At 35.9% G+C, this 20918-nt stretch overlaps 2 protein-coding genes and 1 long non-coding RNA gene across 52 annotated transcripts in view; 1 reads left to right on the forward strand and 2 right to left on the reverse strand.

The window, feature by feature from the left end:
• Window positions 1-12329, forward strand: part of LOC127246142 (uncharacterized) — a 35978-nt gene extending 23649 nt beyond the window's left edge. For 39 of the 50 annotated variants that reach the window (XR_007837688.1, XR_007837683.1, XR_007837684.1 and 36 more), the window contains 23 exons: window positions 44-236; window positions 322-429; window positions 526-644; window positions 722-905; window positions 994-1096; window positions 1199-1301; window positions 1397-1867; window positions 1950-2020; window positions 2112-2268; window positions 2361-2966; window positions 3048-3146; window positions 3318-3650; window positions 3802-3952; window positions 4039-4506; window positions 4640-5411; window positions 5491-5855; window positions 6009-6491; window positions 6570-6732; window positions 6832-7153; window positions 7226-7448; window positions 7520-7586; window positions 7680-7747; window positions 7834-12329. This is a non-coding gene — a long non-coding RNA (uncharacterized LOC127246142). Of the gene's footprint in view, window positions 1-43; window positions 237-321; window positions 430-525; window positions 645-721; window positions 906-993; window positions 1097-1198; window positions 1302-1396; window positions 1868-1949; window positions 2021-2111; window positions 2269-2360; window positions 2967-3042; window positions 3147-3317; window positions 3651-3801; window positions 3953-4038; window positions 4507-4639; window positions 5412-5490; window positions 5856-6008; window positions 6492-6569; window positions 6733-6831; window positions 7154-7225; window positions 7449-7519; window positions 7587-7679; window positions 7748-7833 lie in introns of all 50 variants that reach the window. The other 11 variants (XR_007837664.1, XR_007837677.1, XR_007837676.1 and 8 more) reach the window with 11 other exon arrangements.
• A 741-nt stretch (window positions 12330-13070) lies between these two features.
• On the reverse strand, window positions 13071-15768 carry LOC127246161 (putative late blight resistance protein homolog R1A-10). The gene is made up of 2 exons (XM_051267410.1): window positions 13866-15768; window positions 13071-13787 (listed from the first exon to the last, which is right to left on the reverse strand). The coding sequence occupies exons 1-2, from the start codon at window positions 14769-14771 to the stop codon at window positions 13071-13073; spliced, it is 1623 nt and encodes a 540-aa protein (XP_051123367.1). The 5' UTR covers window positions 14772-15768.
• A 1908-nt stretch (window positions 15769-17676) lies between these two features.
• Window positions 17677-20313, reverse strand: LOC127246162 (putative late blight resistance protein homolog R1A-4). Its single transcript, XM_051267411.1, has one exon. It carries the CDS (start codon window positions 20311-20313, stop codon window positions 17677-17679), a length of 2637 nt encoding a protein of 878 aa, XP_051123368.1.
• Window positions 20314-20918: the final 605 nt, after the last annotated feature.

Here is a 20918-nt window from a genome sequence, read left to right on the forward strand (position 1 = left end):
TTTGGAGTTGAATCAAACTAACATTTGAATTGTCGGAAACCAGGTTTTGAAGACCGGCGGTGAGGGGTGGACATGCAATACTTACCCAACGAAAGTAAAACAAATAAAAAAAAAAGGAAAAAAGATGAAACAAAAAAGAAAGCCATTCAAAATGCATACTTCAAAGAGATGTCGAACTTGTTGTGGGCAAAATGGAAGACAATTAGTGAAGTCGTGAAAGAAAACAAGAAAACTAAGTAAGTATACATTAATTAATTTTGTTTTACTAAATCTCATTAGTTTTTAGTTTGTTTAATAATCATATATGGTTTTTTTAAGTAGATAGGAAGGAAAAGGAAATATTAAAGCCAAAACATCCTATAGCAGGCCTCCATCTACTCGAAAAATCGCTGAGCTACATTGATTGAAGAGAATAAGAACATTGTTGAGGTAAAAACTTGCTTGTTTGGTTTTCTAATATCTATATCTTTAAAGTGGGTTGATTTGGAGTTAGATAAAAATAACATTTGAATTGTCTAAAACCAGATTGTGAAGACTACAGGTGAGGGATGGACACGAAGACTATGCTTCAAAAGTACGGTTTGGCTACTTTTTTGAAGTTGAGAAGAGATATTCATCCTCTTTTGGATGCCAAAGATGAAGAGGTAATTGTTTGGGCAGGAGATGGTTTATCGTTGGCTTAATTACATCTCATTAATGTTTTCTTTATTTTATAATGCAGCACCACAATGGACATGCAGTGCGTACCAAAAAAGACGAAAAGAAAAACGAAAGAAAAAAAAATCTGAAAAAAAAATGGTTAAAAAAAAAACAGAAATGAAAAAACAGAGGAAAAAAAAAGAAAGAGAAAAAAGGAAAAAAATTGAAAAAAAAAAGAAAGCCGTGAAAGAAAATAAGAAAAAGAAGTAAGTATATATGAATTGTTTAGTTTTACTAAATCCTATTGGTTGTTAATTTGTTTAATAATCATATATGGTTCTTCTGCACATATAGGAAGGAAAAGGACCAATTACGGCCGAAACATCCTATGGCGGCCTTCATCTACTCGAACAAGTGCCGAGCTACGTTGATTTTAGAGAATAAGAATTTTTTGGTGGTAAATTAGCTTGCTTGGTTTTCTCATTTCTACTTCTTTTAAGTGGGTTGATTTGGAGTTGAATCAAACTAATAATCATGTATGGTTCCTTTGCATTGGTAGGAAGGAAAAAGACCCATTAAAGCCGAAACATCCTATCTCAGCTTTCTTTTACTCGAAGAAGTGGCGAGCTATATTGATTGAAGAGAATAAGAACATTGTTGAGGTAAATCTAGCTTGCTTGGTTTTCTAATATTTGTATCTTTTAAGTGGGTTGATTTGGATTTAAATAAAACTAATATTCTAATTGTCTAAAACCAGATTGTGAAGACGTGAGGGATGGACATGAAGAATATGCTTCAAAAGTATGGTTTTGCTACTTTGTTGAAGTTAAGAAGAGATATCCATCCTCTTTTGAATGCCAAAGCTAAAAAGGTAAGTGTTTGGGCGAGAGATGGTTTATCGTTGGCTTTATTTTGTGTTACAGTTTGCAAGTTTGTGCTTTTTTTTGTTGCTGTTCTTACTGTATTATTTTGCAAAGAAATCAAGAAAAAAGGTTGAAAAAAAAAAAAAAAGCTGGAAAAGGGGTAAAAAATTTGAAAAAAATGGAAACAAAGATGAAAAAATTAAAAAAAAACAAATGAAAAAAAAAGAGAAAAAATGAAAAAGAAAAAAAAAAGGGAGAAAAGAAAAAAACTGAAAAAAAGCCAATTGGATGTTGACCTCAAGGAGATGTTGAACCTGCGTGCGGCAAAATGGAAGACAAGTCGCGAAAGAGAACAAGAAAACAAAGTAGGTAACTTGTTTAGGTTTACTAAATCCCATTGGTTGTTAGTTTGTTCAATAACCATATATGGTTTTTTCACATTGGCAGGAAGAAAAAGAACTCATTAAGCAGGAACATCCTATATCACACTGATTACAGAGAACAAGAATATTTTGGAGGTAAAATTGGCATGTTTGGTTTCATGATCTCTACATCTTTTCAGCGGGTTGATTTGGAGCTGAGACTGATATTTGAATAGCTGAAAAATAGGTTGTAAAGACGGCTGGTGAGGGTTGGACATGCAGGACTTACCCAAGGAGAAAAAAAAAAAATGAAAAAAAAAGAACTACAAAGAGAGAAGGAAAGGGTCAGATGCTGAAATGTTGCGCACTTATGCTACTGGCCTGCTGACTGCATGCTTGGAGAAGTATATTCCGAGATTTTTATTTCACTTTACTACTGTTTTCTTTTTCCCCTCTCATAATTTCCTTTTGATGTTGCTTTTTCAACGGTGGTCAGTTAGTGGAAGATGTGTTGACATAATGTGATATCTACGAGTACGGTTAACACAAACCAAAAGCTTCTAAGGTATTGTTTGACAACAAATGTGTGTCTAGCATGGCTCTAAAGGCCAAAGAGGATGGCAGGGGTAAGTCAAAGCAAGTGACAGAGAGTTTTCACATGGATACTGAGACTATCAGAGCCCATCCCACTGAGAGTGAACGTGAAAAAGATCCCACATCTATGGACAACCTTGATTGAGATGATGAGAGGTGTGGCAATAGGCAAACATATGGGGATATGTACTGGGGTGATGAGGAACATCTTGATAGTGTAGCTACTGAGGTTGATGCATATGATGCTGAAGCAGATAGTGACGAGAAGTGGGATCTCTGCCAGTCAAAAGAGAAACCTGGTGGAAAATCTCATGGGGAAGAAGACTTTGAAGGAGTATCGATCGCGATCAAGAGGTAGGTCCAATGAAGGAGTTTCTGAGACATTACTGAGTTGGTTATGAAAGCAGTCGGAGCTGCTGAGCGAAGAAAGAACAGACCATGCACCTGCCTGTGCCATTAAGGCTGCAGGTGCTGCTGCTGCTGAGGTCGTTAAGACAGCTGATTAGAGGTGAGCAGGTTCTCTCACCTCTCTAGGTTCTTGTTGAATGCTTGTTTCTCATGAACTTATTTGTGCATATCTTTAGTGCAGGAATACAAGAAGACGAATGATGAAGAAGCTATTGTGGTTGCTGCATCCAGATCTTCATCCCACTGTTATGGATGCTGCCAGTGCAGTTGCTCTTGCAAGGTTGGTGCTCCTATGCTTCATGAGATGTCTTTAACTGATGACACTTTCCTATATGTTTTAATCGTTTTGTATTTGAGACATGGTTATTTATGCTATATATCTATATTTTCATTTGATATGCTGATACTTGTAGAATTCAAAGCCATGAATTTGCTGAATTTTCTATTCCAGGTGGTCATTCCCTTCTGAAGTTGAGAGAGAAATTCTGTATCCAGTGTCTTGTGTTTCTTGGGGAGTATGTTGAAGTTCTTGGTTCTGTACTCCATGAGAAGGAGTAAATGTATGCCTTGCACTACTGCAGCGAAGTCTTATGCTCGAAGAAACACCCTACACTAAATTCCTTATGAATGAACTTTGAAGCTAATATGTGCATTGGCTGCTCGCAGAAAGTTTTCTGCATTGTTTGTTGATTGCGGTGGCATGGACAGACTCCTTGCGACTCCTAGAAATGCCCATACATATGTGGGTCTTTCTTCCTGCTTATGAACTATTGGGTCAATTCAGGTAGTTTGTCCTGCCTATATTTTTTGTTGTTTCCACTTGCACTAAATTCTTCATACACATTTTGGTATGATTTGGTTGTTTACTCCTTATTTTGTTGCTGCTTTGTATCACTTGTTGAGGATGGTTATTGATTCACTCCATACTTTTGCAGTTGATAATGAAGCGTGTTTGTTCTCTTCCGCCAAATATTGTCCATCAGATTGTTAAGTTGGCTGGAACTGTGACAATAATTCAGGGCACATCTCCTCTTGCTTGTGGATTCTATTCGACCTAACGATGGTGATGGCTATGATGAACCTGAGGTAATGTTGCACATCAACCGTATGGTTTATTTTAAAGTTATTTGTGCCTTAATTAAATTTGAAAATTTTCATTGTCAAAATTGTAGATTGTTGAACCAGCATTGAATTTTTTAATAAAGCTTGTGTGCCATCCTTCATCAATAAGCAATAGGCCAAGTCTCATGCAAGGTCAGCAATACGGAAATCAATCTGCTATAAACTCCAGGGACAGAAATTCAGAGAGGAATTTCCTAGAGCGTGGTCCAAATCAGAATGAATCAAGGGTTCGAACTGGGGAACTGACACCATCATCTGTTGGTAACACTTCATCGTCACAGGCATCTGCTTCATTAGTTGCTTCTGGTTTAGTTGGTGATCGCAGGATTTCGTGCTTGGCTTGGTGCTCAGCTTGAACAAGGATATCGTCAAGCTAGAGAAGCTGTTCGTGTAAAGCATGCTTCTTCAGCTTCTCCAACCTCGAATGGTGACATCCCCTGCAGCTCTTGATTGTCTTCGTGCTCTTACATGCCGAGTGCTTTTAGGTTGATGCTATTGCAATATTGACCGCACTTCAGGTTGGTGTAGTTTGGTGCTGCTACTTTTTTGGTTTATTAAACAATTGTGAAATTGACGGGGAATGATCAAGTGGTGAAATGGCAAGTGCACACCCATAGCTATAAGCTTTCTAATATTATTTTATTTTTTTAGGTTAAGAAAAGTTATCAGAGCTCATCCGAGTGGGAGCCAAACTGCCAGTGGTGACCAAAATAGGTAGCAGGCCGAATTAACTCAAGTGAGCTTATTGGTATGCGCTCTAATTTCTTCATGACAAGCATCATTAGATCAGACAGTCGGTGATAACATTTAATGCCAGTGGTGATGTTATATATGCAATCCTCGGGCGAAATCTAGAGGATGTCACTTCAGCATTCAATGCACGCCGTGTGAAGCACCCTCTCTTTTCTGCTTTTTGCATTGTGGATGCTGTCAACTATTCGGATATTACAAAAGTTCCCGTGGATCCATGGTGTAGTTGCTAAATTATTCCTAGACTCTCTCCAGCAGAAAAAAAGAAGACAAATATATTACTTACAGACTCATGATTTACGAATATCCTCTACATGTGGATGCAGCAGCAAATTGTGAAGTTATATCACTTTGCATTGAATAGAATTGGTGCATGCGAGTGTGGTCCGAATCAGATTGAATCAAGGGACCGAACTGGGGAACTGATGCCATCTTCTGTTGGTCATCATCACAGGCATCTGCTAGTTGCTTCTGGTTTTTAGTTGGAGATTTAGGTGCTCGAGCAGGTTGTGCTGGGCTGGTTCGAATGGTGACATCCCCTGCAGCTCTTGATTGTCTTCGTGCTCTTACATGCCGAGTACTTTAGCAGCTAGTGATGCAGCGACTCCCACTTTGAGACCATTGAAAGAGGAGCAGCCATTGCTGCTGCTACTCCAGTTTCTTATCATTCTAGGTATTTGATAATCATTCCTTCCTAGATATATGGATCATGATTTTTTGTTTAATTTTCTTCTGATCAACACCAACTTCAGGGCTTATCCATGAGCACCTTTAATTATCTGGATTAGGTTATCACCAATGCCATCCTTGGCTGCTCCATCATCTTTAGCACAACACGCATCTGAGCAGGAGTTGTCATCAGTACAAATGCAATGGCCATTCCAGCTTGAGAAGCTTATCCATGAGCATCTGGATTAGGTGAGACTGCATCCTTGCTAAGTTATCACCATTGGCTGCTCCATCATCTTTAGCACAACACGCATCTGGGCAGGAGTTGTCATCAATACAAATGCAATGGCCATCTGAATGAGCAACTTGTGGATTCTTGTTGGATAGACCAAACGTATTCCAGCTTGAGAAGTGAGCCTTGCACTTTGTCCTCAAAGAAGAAACCAAGGTCATTCTCTGCTGCTTGTAGTTCCTTGAAAAATCTGTACAGCCTGGTGCCCATAAACAACAAAGCAAGCTTGTTTGGAATTTGTGTTTTAGCGTATTTATTTTAATTGCATGCCTCAATTAACTTTGAAAATTTTCATTGTCAAAATTGTAGATTGTTGAACCAGCGTTGAATTTGTGCCGAATAAGCAATAAGCCAAGTCTAATGCAAGGTCAGCAAGCTTCTTCTACTCAAGCTGGAAATCAATCTGCTATAAACTCCAGGGACAGAAATTCAGAGAGGAATGTCCCAGAGCGTGGTCCAAATCAGAATGAATCAAGGGATCAAACTGGGGAACTGACACCTATGCCATGATCTGTTGGTAACACTTCATCATCACAGGTAACACTTCATCATCACAGGCATCTGCTTCATTAGTTGCTTCTGGTTTAGTTGGAGATCGCAGGATCTCGTGCTTGGACAAGGATATCGTCAAGCTAGAGAAGCTGTTCGTTCCAGGCATGTTATAATGGTTCTTCTTCCGCTTCTCCAACCTCGAATGGTGACATCCCCTGCAGCTCTTGATTGTCTTCGTGCTCTTACATGCCCGAGTGCTTTTAGGTTGATGCTATTGCACATATATTGACCGAACTTCAGGTTGGTGTAGCTTGGTGCTGCTATTTTTTTGGTTTATTAATCAATTGTAATATTGACGGGGAATGAACTACTCTGCAGGTGGATTCAAACATATACTGAAAGCGAGGAAGACGATGATGATAATGACAGTGAGGTTCTTGAATCTTTCAGCAGTGACTATCTTCTGTGATCGATCCTTCTTAAAGCTGCAATCCTACAGCTGAAGATGCTCACACTTTTACGATAAACCTCATGAGAATTGGTATGCAACTTTCTTTAATTGTCGAGATTAAATTGATGCTCAATAGTATTATTGCTTTTTCATTTTGTTGGGCTCAATTTGTGTTTTCTCTCTATTGAGGTTGAATCAAGAACGACATCGTGAGGGGCAAGGCTAATAAACCAAACCCGATGAAAATTGGTATGTAACTTTCTTTCATTTTGTTGAGATTAAATTGATGCCTGATATCAAATTGATGTATTTTCACTCTGGTGAGGTTGAATCAAGAACAATCATGATAAGAATTGGTACGTAACTTTCTTTTATTTTGTTGAAACTCAATAGTATTATAATTTTTTCATTTTGATTGGATCAAACTGATGTGTTTTCTCTCTATTGAGGTTGAATCAAGAACATATCGTGAGTAGAGGGAGGGATTAGAGGCCAAATCCGACAAGAATTGGTACGTAATTTTCTTTCTTTTTGTTTGGGATCAATAGTGCCAGATTTTTTATTTTGTTTTCTCTCTATTGAGGTTGAATCAAGAACAACATTGTGATGTTAAATGGGCAAGGCATACGGACCAATCATGACAAGAATTGGTATGTAACTTTCTTTTATTTTGTTGAGACTCAATAATATCATAATTTTTTCATTTTTTTGGGATTAAGCTGATGTGTTTTCTTTTTATCGAGGTTGAATCAAGAACAACATCATGAGTAGAGGGAAAGATTAGAGGCCAAATCCGACAAGAATTGGTACGTATTTTTCTTTCTTTTTGTTGGGATCAATAGTGCTAGATTTTTCATTTTGTTTTCTCTTTATTGAGGTTGAATCAAGAACAAAATTGTGATGTTAAAAGGGCAAGTCATACAGACCAATTATGATAAGAATTGGTACGTAACTTTCTTTCATTTTGTTGAGACTAAATAGTATTATATTTTTTTTATTTTGCTAGTATCAAATTGATGTGTTTTCTCTCTATTGAGGTTGAATCAAGAACAACATTTGTGATGTTAAAGGGGCAAGGCATACGGACAAATCATGATAAGAATCGGTACGTAACTTTCTTTCAAGACTCAATAGTATTATAATTTTTCTATTTTGTTAGGATCAAACTGATGTGTTTTCTCTCTATTGAAGTTGAATCAAGAACAACATCGTGAGTAGAGGAAAGGATTAGAAGCCAAATCCGACAAGAATTGGTACGTAATTTTCTTTCTTTTTGTTGGGATCATTAGTACACTTGACATCAACACATACAATAAGTACACAACTAATCTTATTACCCAATTAAGAAGCACACAATTAAAATAAAGACACGACAACCACAAATATAAACAAGCACATATTCCAAACAGATATGCAACCTTTAAGGCACAAGCCTCCAACAAAAAGCAATAATATAGTTTGAATAAAAAATACAAAATTTTACTTCTACCGTATCTACCCCAAATGATAATCAAACATGTAACTAAAACAAAATTACATACATCGGGTACAACTACCCCAATAGATAAGACATGCACAATTATAAAAGATATACAATATTTTGAGTATACTTGCCGTCAAAATATACAATACAAGCTTTCAAGGCACTCTAATTAATATACATTAAAATAAATACGCGTCACCACAAATATAAAAAACTACACATTCCAAACAAATACATGCCCCCAACAAAAAGCAAACAAATAGTTCAAATAAAAATTCAAATATTTACTTTTACCGTGTCTACGTGCAAATAATATCAGACACATAATTAAAACAAAAATACAAACTTCGGATAGAGCTACCGTCATTGGATAAGACATGCACAATCATAAAAGATGTACAATATTTTGATTACACTTAGCCCTTACCCAATCTTATTACATGCTTTCAAGGACTCCAAGTAATAAACGTACAATTATAATAAATACGCAACAACCACAAAAAAATCACAATAATAAAAGATAAATAGATAAGACATGCACAATCATATAAAGGTGTACAATAAAAAATAAATACCCAACAACCACAAATATAAAAAATTCAAACAAATATGCAATCTAAAAAAAAAATCATCCACATAGTTCGAATAAAAATGAAAAGTTTTATTTTTACTGTGTTTACTCCAAACAATATCAAACACATAATTAAAACAAAAATAAAAGTATTGCGTGAGTCTACCCCAACATATAAGGCATGTATAATCACAAAAGATGTGCAATGATTTACACACATTTAAAATAAATATGCAACAATAACCACAAATACAAAAAATTATATATCCAACCTTTAGGTCACATAGTCTAACAAAAATACAAACTTTTATTGATATCAAACACGTAATTAAAGAAAAATCACAAATATTGGATACATATATCACACAATTAAAATAAATACACAAAAATACAAATTCGAAACAAATGCGCCCAACAAAAGCAACCACCATAGTCCGAAAAAAGACGTAAATTTTTAGTGACCCTGTCTATCCATATTAGACATGAATTAAAACAAAATAGAAACTTTGATAAGGCATGCATAATCATAAAAGATATTCAATTTTTTAGTACACTTTCCCTCAAAACATACCATTATAACACAAATAATGTTGTTACATGCTTTCGAACGCATACTAAGATATATATATATATATATATGCAAACAATTAAAACATCTATAAGCATTTGTGGCACACTGGCCCTCAACAAATAATACACAGTGTGAGAACATCTCACATAAATTTGAAAATGTGTGACATCTAGTACCGGAAAGAAACTAGAATAAGATATAAAAAAATAATGATAACCTATGCCAAACAGACAAAATAAAACAGTGTTGGAATCTACTACTTTTTTTGACCAACAAAATGTATGCATATGCTCGTATTGTAAAACGAAAAACAGACACACGAAGCACATTTTCAACATGCTTAACCAAAAATTGTGAGCATCTACTCGCACACACACCCACAAAAAAAAAAAAAAATGCCATTAAATACCAAATTCACCTAAATTATTGTTGTCGAAATTGGCCTCTAAATCTTGCTGCTCTAACCCCACGTGTTATCCCTCTAACCTTATAATGTTATTCTTGATTCAACCACAATAGAAACACGCCAATTTGATCCCCAAAAAAATAAAAAAATTATAATACTATTGAACATCAATTTAGGGTCTGTTTGGTTTGAGAATAATAGAGGGGAAGGGAGGGGAGGGGATGGGAGGGGAGAAAAAAAATATATAATTATCTAGTTTGGTTCTATTTTTTAAAGGGGAAAGAGAGGGGAAAATATATAAAATGAATTTATTTTGATTTTCTTCAAAATTGGGGCAATTTGGAGTGAAGAATATATATATATATTTAATTTATAGATTATTTTATCTGTATTTAATTATACATAAATTATATTATACGAATTTTATAGTTAAAAATTAGTTATGATATTTTTAAATTATATAATGCAATTAAATTATAAAATAATTTTTTATATAAATCAAATTAAATTATTTTTAATTTAATCATTTAATTAAACCGTCAAGAGTGAGGTTTTAATTAACAAAATAAACTTATATCTATTATATTTATTTAATACTAAACGATATTTATCTTATAATTTATTCTAGATAAATAAATTTATGTTAGAATGATTATTTTTTATTAAAATTATTCAATTTTCTTATATATAATTTTATTTTACTTTCTGTTTTATTTACCTTCGGTCACAATAACAAATCACACCTAATGATGGTAGATACAAAACCTGCATAAATATTAGTTAATCCAAAGATTTAATTCACACCAAAACTATCTTACAAATCCATAATTGGAAATTTCAATTCAACCTTAAACTAAAATAAGAGTTTGGCCACTAAACATAATTAGAATCAAAAGCAAAGACTACAAATTTTACAGTCGTTCTTGTTCCAGCCGTCCGTGGCGTCCTCTTCTCTCCGAGATGAATTCCTTTTGATTTCTTGATTTTTATTGTTTAAACCGTGCACCCTCAAAATTGGTTTTGCAAATTTTTTTATTTTTTTCCACAAAATTTTCTTTGGTGCAAATTTTCACAAATCTTTACGACCTTGCGAACAAATCATAGTGACCAAGTAAATACATCCCAAATGGAACACCGATGATTGAACTAGTAAAATCTATCATGAAAAATTATCCATTTCAAACAACATTAAACACTTGCATATATAGAGCTAATTAATGTTAGTAGCAGAAGAATGGAATTGAACCAACAAATTAGTATGCAAGATTTGATGACCTGGATGATCACGATGAAGATGATCATAATGGTGACGATACAAACAAATCGTAGTTATGATTTAGAGGAATATAAAAGATTGATTGATTCCCATGTGAAGTGATCGACTAGATCGAGGACTGTCTCAGCTTTAATTCTTTTTGTTGAAATTGGATCAACATCATCAAGGGGCCATGGCTCGAGCAGAGGTTTCATGTCAGCAATGTAACCGAAAAAATTGAAGTTTTCCTTTTCATTCCGTCCTAGCACAATATGGATTTTTAAGTTTTCTAGCTTTGGCAATCTTGAAAGAACTCCTCTGGTACAGCTGCGAGAACCCACACCATACAATGTTTTGAGGTTTCATAGGAAGGATCTATCGGTACATGGATCCGGCAGGTCAAATCCCGAGCAGTGCAAATGCCATAGCTGCTTCAAATTCCAGATCTCCACAGGTAGATAAGAAGCACCCTCCAAGGATTTTATATTTACATGTCGATCCATGATTAAAACTTGAAGCTTTTGAAGTTTTGATATGGAGTTTGGGAGTTCTCCATCATATGTGATGGCAAGGTACTTCAACCGAACTAGCTTCAGTGTTTCGTAGGGGCGTGTGTAGAAGCGGATACTAAGTGCATTTAATATCTTCAACATTGTAAAGCTTAAGTGTATCCAGATAGGATATGGATGATACGGACCTAAGTGTTGCGCAGAAGACGGCCAATGGAAACAATAGCTAGAGGAAGCCCTTCGCAGTCCTTGTCAATCTTCTTCCTGATTTCCTCAAGTTGGAAGCTGCAAGATTCTTCAGGACTTGTGAACACCATCCCACGACCATCGTCTGTAATCTTCTCTTCTTTCATGTTGTGTACCTCCAAGGAGAACTTTTCGAGCAAGGAAATGAGCTGTCGAAGAAGATCCATCAATTCGGGGGAGAGTGTGTTGGGATTTTAAACTTCATATGATGGCTGTAAGAAATATTCCATCGGATCTGAATCTTCATCTACTTCATCTTCATCTTTATTATCTGATGCAGCTGGTGGTTGTAAGAAAGGTTTGATCAGATCTGAAAATTCTTCTGCTAAGTCTTCGATTTGCTGTTCCAACAAGGCATCCGCCCTCAGCTTCCTGCCCTGCATTTCATGTAATTTCTGAGATATTTTTTTGCATATAGCTCGTCATAGAGGTATTTTATTACTGGACAACCCTTGGGTTCTGTTTCAAGTAAGCTGCTTAGATTATCCATGGCCGATTGAAAAGCAACATAAGCCAAAGGAGAAGAGCATGCTGTGGTGGGGCTGAGCCTGTCTCTGTTTGTCGGAAAGTGACATAACATAACATTGCATAGCATAGATGTTAATCTTATATATTTCAATAATTAACCTTTCAGTTTTTAATTTTATTTATTTTTATTTTTTATATTTATAATTAGTTAGAGGTGAATCAAAAATATCCTCTATGATTTTATTGGTGATGGGATTACAGCATATACATATCATAATTTCTATATACTATATGTTTTCGATTTGTTTTTTTTTTTGGCTGAAGGGAGTATTTGTCCGGGGATTTGGATTTTGGTTTGGATTTGAGCAGTAAAAATCTTGAATTTGAATATTTATATGATGTAATATAAATAAATATTGATGTGATATTTTGAATGTAAAATTGATTTAGTATAATATAAGTGTTTGATTTATCCGAAAAAATGGTGAATAGTTGAAATTTGATACAATTTGATAAAAGAACACATCTTTTTTTGGTAGATAATACAATACATACACATATTATATATATATATATAATACAGTTACATTTTCTAAAAATTAAAAATTTAAACAAGATATGAGTTTTTATATACATCCCAAATGGCACACCAATGACAGAACTAGTAACATCTATTATGAAAAATGATCCATTTCAAATAACATTAACACTTGCACATACATGTATATATATATATATTTGTATATATAGGCTAATTACTGTCAGTAGGAGCTAGATGAAATTGAAGCAACAGAGTATGCAAGATTTCGATGTCCTGGATGATCATGATGAAGACGATGAGGATACTCAGAAATAGTAATCGATAGGAATATAAAACATTGATTCATTACCTTGTGAAGTGATCAACTAGAGGACAGTCCTAACCTCTTTTTCTTTTGTCTTCCCACGAGAAATGGATGTGAACTTGGAGATGCTTTTTTGGGAATTTCTCTTGGTGAATTTCTTGTATTTTCTTTGCAGATATGGCGACCGAAGGACGGCAATCTTCCACCTCTATGGTGTTAAGGTTTATGATGTTCCCAAAATCGATAGGAATCTCGCGCAATTTGTAGCAGTGTTTGATGATTAGGCTCAACAGTTTGGGGAAATGGCGAGAGTTGGCTCCTCCCCACACCTCCATGTCCAAGTCTTCCAGCAGTAGATATTTTAGACGACGAAATTCCCCATGAAAGGGTTCCCACACCGGTCCACAGAAGGCATTGCGCCGCAGTTTTAGTATTCTAAGGTTGCATCGAAAAACTTCTACATACTTCCATGGAAATTTGCATCCACTCAATGTTATCTTTTCACATTTAAAGGGGAAATTGGGAAGTTCTGAAATAACTTGAGTGTTGAAACCCGAGACAGTGCATTTGAATGAATCAAGGTAAGGTTTCATGTCAGCAATGTCACCGAAAAAACTGAAGTTTTCCTTTTCATTCTGTCCTGCCACAATATGGATTCCTAACTTCTCTAGTTTCGGCAATCTTCCAAGAACTCCCCTGGTACAGCTGCAACCACTCACACCAGACAACGTGTTGAGGTTTTGTAGGAAGGTTCGATCAGTAAATGGATCCGGCAGGTCAAATCCCGAGCACTGCAAATGCCATAGCTGCTTCAAATTCCAGATCTCCATAGGTAAAAAAGTAACACCCTCCAAGGATTTTATACTTACATGTCGATTCACGATCAAAACTTGAAGTTTTTGAAGTTTTGATATAGAATTTGGGAGTTCTCCATCATATGTGATGGCGAGGTACTTCAACCGAACTAGCTTCAGTGTTTCGTAGGGAAATGTGTAGAAGCGGATGCTAAGTGCATTTAATATCTTCAACATTGTAAAGCATAAGTGTAGCCGTAGTGGATACGGATGATACGGACCTAAACAGAGAAGAGACCGTATGGATGAAATCGACCCCATTGTGGCGCGCACTTCCTCAATCCCAAGCATAACATTGTTGTGGGTGCACAGCCGTGGCTGATGGTTTGTTCCGCGAGGAAAACTATACGTGTATTTATTTAGGACGTGGCAAAACTTCTCCTTCTCAGCTATACTAATGCATAAGTTTCGAAAGACGTAATGGACTCTACATGTTTTGGTATTCTCAATTGTCGAGCTCCTTTCGTGAACCAAAACAACACTTGAGTAGACAAGTGAATCCAGAAGTTGCCTGTCACTTGTATCTGTGAATCCCTCTATTGCCCACAATCTAATGAGTTCGGAGACAGAGATCAGATAACTCCGCGGGAACACTCCTACATAGAGAAAACACGGCTTTTGACCCCGAGACAACATGTCGTAGCTCAAAAGGAGCGACCTTGTGATGTGTGAGTTGTCATTGACCACAATACCAAGAGGATTTTCATCCTCCGAAACTTTCTTCCAATATTCCACCGTCTTCTCGGCGCGGCGCAAAAGCTTTCCAATAGAAACAATAGCCAGAGGAAGTCCTTCACAGTCCTTGGCAATCTTCTTCCCGATTTTCTCAAGTTGGAAGCCGCAAGATTCTTCAGGACTTGTGAACACTGTCCTGCGTAGTAGTTTCCAACTATCATCTTCGTCCAAGAAACAATTTTTCATGTCTCAATTGAAGAAGAGTACCTGACAACCTACTAGTTATGATGATTCGACTTCTGCTATTTATATTTAAAAATCTACGACAAGTTTTCCAATAGATAGTATGTTCCCACACATCATCTAACACAAGTAGCAACCTCCGCGCCCCTAGAAGTCCTCGAAGATGCGTGTATAATCCGCGCATATTAGTAAACTTTTCGTGCTTCTCCTCGCCTTCTATATGGTCTACAAGAAGTTGCAAGAGTTCATCCTCCACGAATTTGGGACCAACAAGAACCATGATTTTGGTGTCGAAAATGGATTGAATAGATGGATGGTTGTAATTTTGTTCGACCAAAGTAGTCTTACCAATGCCAGCCATCCCGACAACCGCCATAGCCTGGACATTTTCAGGGCCTCCGACGACCCAATCCTTGAGTTTCCTTATCTCCTCCTCCAACCCCACAGGCTCACACTCACATCGACAGATCATTCTCGATGAAACAAAAATCCCACGAGGATCATCGTCTGTTACCTTCTCTTCTTTCATGTTGTGTACCTCCGAGGAGAACTTTCTGAGCAAGGAAATGAGTTGTCGCAGAAGATCGATTAATCCGGGGGAGACTTGTAGTTTCTTGGGATGTTGAACTTCATCTTCATCTTCATCTAATTCATCTGATGCAGCTGCAGGTTGTAAGAAAGGTTCGATCAGATCTGCAAATTCTTCTGCTAAGTTTTTGATTTGCTGTTCCAACAAGGGATCCACACTCAGCTTCCTCCCCTGCATATTATCGTACTTATTGAAAAGAGGTATCATTGAATCAAGCTCGTGATAGATGGATTTTATTTCCCGACCACGTTCAGAATATTCAGATCGATAGAGAAATCTTCCTAGTTTATCCCTGGCAGATAAGATAGCAAAACAAACCATGTCGAACCCTCTTTAATTTGCTGATAATCACCACACCATAGATCTAAACTCATCGTTAATTACATAGAGATCGATGCAAGTCAACATAAAATAAACAAAGTTGGAGCTGTCCAACATATCCTCCAGGATTTATTTATTTATTTATTAGTTCTGTAATCACATATTTATACTCGTAATTTTTAGGTGTGGGTACGGTTAGGGTATTTGCAAATAGTAGGTATTTGATATTCGAATCCAACCAAACAAATACCCAAAATCGCCAACAGTATTCGAACTGAACAGAAATTAAAAATATATATATATTACAAAATAATTTAAATTTTAATTAAAAAAAATATTTGCAAATATTTTACTTATCCGAACTGTATATAATTATTAATATAATTATTAAAATATAATAATATAAATATATTCGCTTCGGTTGATCAAACCGAAAAAATATCAAAAACTGGAACCAAATCGAACAAGCAAATATAAAAAATGCAGTATTTGTATTTGAACCGAATCTGCTCGATTAACAATTCAGTTCGGTTCAACAGTTCAGCAGTTCGGTTCGATTTTTTTGTCACCCCTAGTCATTTTTACGTTTCCTTTTCCCCTTACAAAATTGGCTCTAAATTGATTTTAAAATTTCATTATTTCATCCTCATTTTCTTCATCCCACTTTAATTTATATAAAGAGAAACACATCATTTCTTTGTTTCTTATCATTTTAATCATTGTTGGCGCCAAAAATTGAATTCTTGTAGTAGATTGATCAATTCTGGGGAGAGTGTCTTGAGATCTTGATTAGTAACATCTTCATTTGCATCAAGACCTATAATTATTTTTTTAATTTTTTTTAATGCTAAATCTATATTATTTAAAACAAGCTCGTTCATGGATGAATTGTACTTTCGGATGTTGGAAATAATCCTGATTCGACTAAAAATATTTGTTTTTAATTATTACGTTCCGTAAATGAGGATCAAACCCTCAGGTAAGTTGCTGAAACGGGATGGGATCCTCAACCCCGACAAGTTTTCAAAAAAAAAAATGACAAGTTTTCATCCCTAGTATTACCATATTTGGGAATAAATGGCCTTATATTACCAAATTTTCTTGTAAATTTTAAAATATGATACATTTACAATAAAACTATTTAATGGGATGGGATCCTCAACCCCGACAAGTTTTCTTGTAATTGTGTCATATTTTAAAATCTTTAGGAAATAATTGAAATAAAATTTTACGGGAGTATGACACGAGAATAAAACAAGTTGACAACAAACGCATCCTGAGTTATGCAAAGTTGTGATATACTTTCTTTGTCATCCAATTATATATTCATTTGACCGGACACCGATTTTAAGAAAAATAGATAAAAATAAAAAAAAAATTACCTTTAAGAATAAGGAAAAAAAAAAAGTAGTGGGTAGAGAAATATAAATATTTTCATTTGCAAATAAATTAAATAAGATTAAATTTTTTGAAATATGATGTAAATATAAATATAATTGTTGTTTATTCGAAGTGTATTGGCAATACAAAATTAGCCTAAAATTCTTGTACTCATACATTAGTGCCACTAATATATATACAAATTTTCTAACAAGTTAGGCAATTCATTTTTATATGATTCAAACAACAATTAACGTACTTGCATATATAGGCTAATTAATATCAGTAGCACGCAGCTGAATGCAATTTAACCAACAGAGTATGCAAGATTTCGATCATAATGTAGAGGAATATAAAAGATTTATTGATTACCTTGTGAGCAGATCGACTAAACAGAGGATTGTCTAAGGCTTTAGGGTGTGTTTGTTTGTGGGTTTGAAGTTTTGGATTTGGATTTTTAAATAGTAAAAAATTGAATTTGAATGGTTGTTTAATTTGATATAAATAGAGGTTGACGTGATCTAGTATAATATAAAAGGAGAAAAGTAATAGTTTGATTTGATTTTTTTTAAGAAAAAAAAATCTGAACAGCCGTGAAACCCACAAAAGAACACAATCTTAGTTCTTTTTGTCGTCCCATGAGGAATGGATGTGAACATGGAGATGCTTATTTACGAATTGCTCTTGGTGATTCTTCTGTATTTTTTTAGCCGATGTGCCAACTGATGGACGGCAATCTTCCACCTCTATCGTTCTGAGGCTTCTGATGTTCCCAAAATCGATAGGAATCTCTCGCAATTTGTAGCAGTGTCTGATGATCAGGTGTTTCAGTGTGGGGAAATGGCGAGAGTTGGCTCCCCACACCTCCATGTCCAAGTCTTCCAGCAGCAGGTATTCAAGATTAAGAAAATCCCCAAGAACGGGTTCCCACATGGGTCCACAGAAGGCATTGCGTCGCAGTTTTAGTATGTGAAGAGCCCCGCGAAAAACTTTCATACACTTCCATGGTAATCTGCAACCACTCAATGCTATCTTTTTACAGGAAGAGGGAAAAGTCCGGAATTCTGAAATAACTTGAGTGTGGAAACCCCATACAACGCATTTTAATGAAGAAAGATCAAGGTTCATGTCGGCAATGTCACCGAAAAAACTGAAGTTTTCCTTTTCATTCTGTCCTAGGACAATATGGATTCCTAACTTCTTTAGCTTTGGCAATCTTGCAAGAACTCCCCTGGTACAACTGCGTGCACTCACACCCGACAATGTTTTGAGGTGTAGTAGGAAGGTTTGATCAGTACAAGGATCCGGTAGGTCAAATCCCGAGCATTGTAAATGCCGTAGCTGCTTCAAATTCCAGATCTCCACAGGTAGATAACAAACATCCTCCAAGGATTTTATAATTACATGTCGATCCACGATCAAAACTTGAAGTTTTTGAAGTTTTGAAATAGACTTCGGGATTTCTCCGTTATATGTGATGGTGATGTACTTCAACCGAACTAAATTTAGTATTTGGTAGGGGAATGTGTAGAAGCGGATATTAGGTGCATTTAATATCTTCAACAACGTAAAGCTCAAGTGTATCCGCATGGGATATGGACGATACGGACCTAAACAGAGAAGAGACCGTATGGAAGAAATCGACTCCATTGTGGCGCGCACTTCCTCAATGGCGAGCATAACATTGTTGTGGGTGCACAGCCGCGGCTGATGATTTGTTCCCCGAGGAAAACAATACGTATATTTATTTAGGACATGGCAAAACTTCTCCTTCTCGGCTATACTAATGCATAAGTTTCGAAAGACATAATGAACTCGACATATTTTGGGTGTCCAAGTTGTGGAACTATATTCTTGAACCAAAACAACACTTGCTGAGATAAGTTCGTTCAATACCCAACAAGAATCATATCGATACGCGCAATTGAATCCCTCCATTCCCCATAATCGAATGAGTTCAGAGGCAAAGATCACGAAACTCTGTGGGAACACTCCCGCGTAGAGAAAGCATAATTTTTGATAGTGATGCAACATGTCGTAGCTCAAGAGAAGCGATCTTGTTATGTATGAGTTGTCGTCGACCCCAATACCAAGAGGATTCCCATCCTCCGAAACTTTCTTCCAATATTCCACCGTCTTCTCAACATTGCGCAAAAGACGGCCAATGGAAACAATAGCTAGAGGAAGTCCTTCGCAATTCTTGGCAATTTTCTTCCCAATTTTCTCAAGTTTGAAGCTGCAAGATTCTTCGGAACTTGTGAACACAATTCTATGTAATAGTTTCCAACTATCATCTTCATCCAAGAAACATTTTCTCTGAAAGCGCACGCTATAGGTCATATCTAACATCCTAGAAGTCAAGATGATTCGACTTTTCTTACATCCCGTTGGAAAATAATTATCTACGGAGAACCAAGTTCTTGTACTCCACACATCTTCTAAAACTATTAGATACCTCCGAATCCCCATAAGTCCTCGAAGATGCATTCGTAATTCTTGCATATTGGTAAACTTTTTGTGCTTACCCTCGCCTTCTATATGGTCTACAAGAAGTTGTAAAAATTCATTCTCGACAAAGTTGGGACCGACAAGAATCATGATTTTAGTGTCGAAAATGGATTGAATAGATGGATGGTTGTAAACTTGTTCGACCAAAGTAGTCTTACCAATACCAGCCATCCCGACAACCGCCATTGTCAGGAGCTCTTCAGGACCTCCAACGACCCAATCCATGAGTAGCCTTATCTCCTCCTCCAACCCCACAGGCTCACACTCACATCGACAGATCATTCTTGATGAAACAACCATACCATCGTCTGTAATCTTCTCTTCTTTCATGTTCTGTACCTCCAAGGAGAACTTTTCGAGCAAGGAAATGAGCTGTCGAAGAAGATCCATCGATTCGGGGGAGAGTGTGTTGGGATTTTTAACTTCATATGATTGCTGTAAGAAATATTCCATCGGATCTGAATCTTCATCTACTTCATCTTCATCTTCATTATCTGATGCAGCTGTTTGTAAGAAAGGTTCGATCAGATCTGCAAATTCTTCTGCTAAGTCCTCGATTTGTTGTTCCAACAAAGGATTCACCCTCAGCTTCCTGCCCTTCATTCTATTGTAATTACTGAGAAGATATCTCATCGAATCAAGCTCGCCATAGATGGATACTATTTCCGGAGAAAGGTTGAAATAATCTGATGAACGCAGAAACCTCTTTAGATTATCCATGGCAGATAAGAAAGCATAATAAGCCATGTCTGAACCTTCTAATTTTCTGATACTCGATCACCACAGATCTACACTTATTCATTCATACATAGAGATCGATGAAATTCAAAATAAAATAAACTGAAGGAGAAGAATCTCCAGTGCTAATGAGTTGGAGTTGAATCAATCATATCCTCCATTTTTTAAATCTACAGAATTGGCTCTAAATTGAATTTAAAATTTCAATATCTCAACTCATTTTCTTCCACTTGAATTTATGTAAAGTAAAGTATATGATTTTGTTCTTTCTTACCATTTTAATCATTGTTCATACAAAAATCGAATTCGCGTAGTAAATATTGATCAATTCTGGGTAGAGTGTCTTGAGATCTTCATTTTCATCATTACCCTATAATCATTATTTTCTGCTAAATCTATATTATTTGAAAAACAAGCTCTCCGTGGATGAATTATACTTTCGGATGTTGGAAATAATCCCAATTCGACTTAAAATATTTTTTTAATATCACATTCCTTAAAACGCTGTGACAATCAAATGCAATTATTTTACTAAAAGCTTTCGAATTCAACATTTTTTGTTAACTATTGTGCGATAAAAAAAATAACTTATAATATTTGTTTTAAGGGTAAAC

The sequence above is a fragment of the Andrographis paniculata genome, unplaced genomic scaffold (genome assembly GCF_009805555.1).
Source record: "Andrographis paniculata isolate CXL003 unplaced genomic scaffold, ASM980555v1 Contig26END, whole genome shotgun sequence".
NCBI classification, from domain to species: Eukaryota; Viridiplantae; Streptophyta; class Magnoliopsida; order Lamiales; family Acanthaceae; genus Andrographis; species Andrographis paniculata.

Coding starts and splice junctions, on each gene's coding strand:
- LOC127246161 (XM_051267410.1), bottom strand. CDS start 14,771: ATGAAAAATTGTTTCTTGGACGAAGATGATAGTTGGAAACTACTACGC. Junction 13,788..13,865: donor TTTTGATCGTGAATCGACAT/GTAAGTATAAAA, acceptor TGGCATTTGCAG/TGCTCGGGATTTGACCTGCC.
- LOC127246162 (XM_051267411.1), bottom strand. CDS start 20,313: ATGGCTTATTATGCTTTCTTATCTGCCATGGATAATCTAAAGAGGTTT.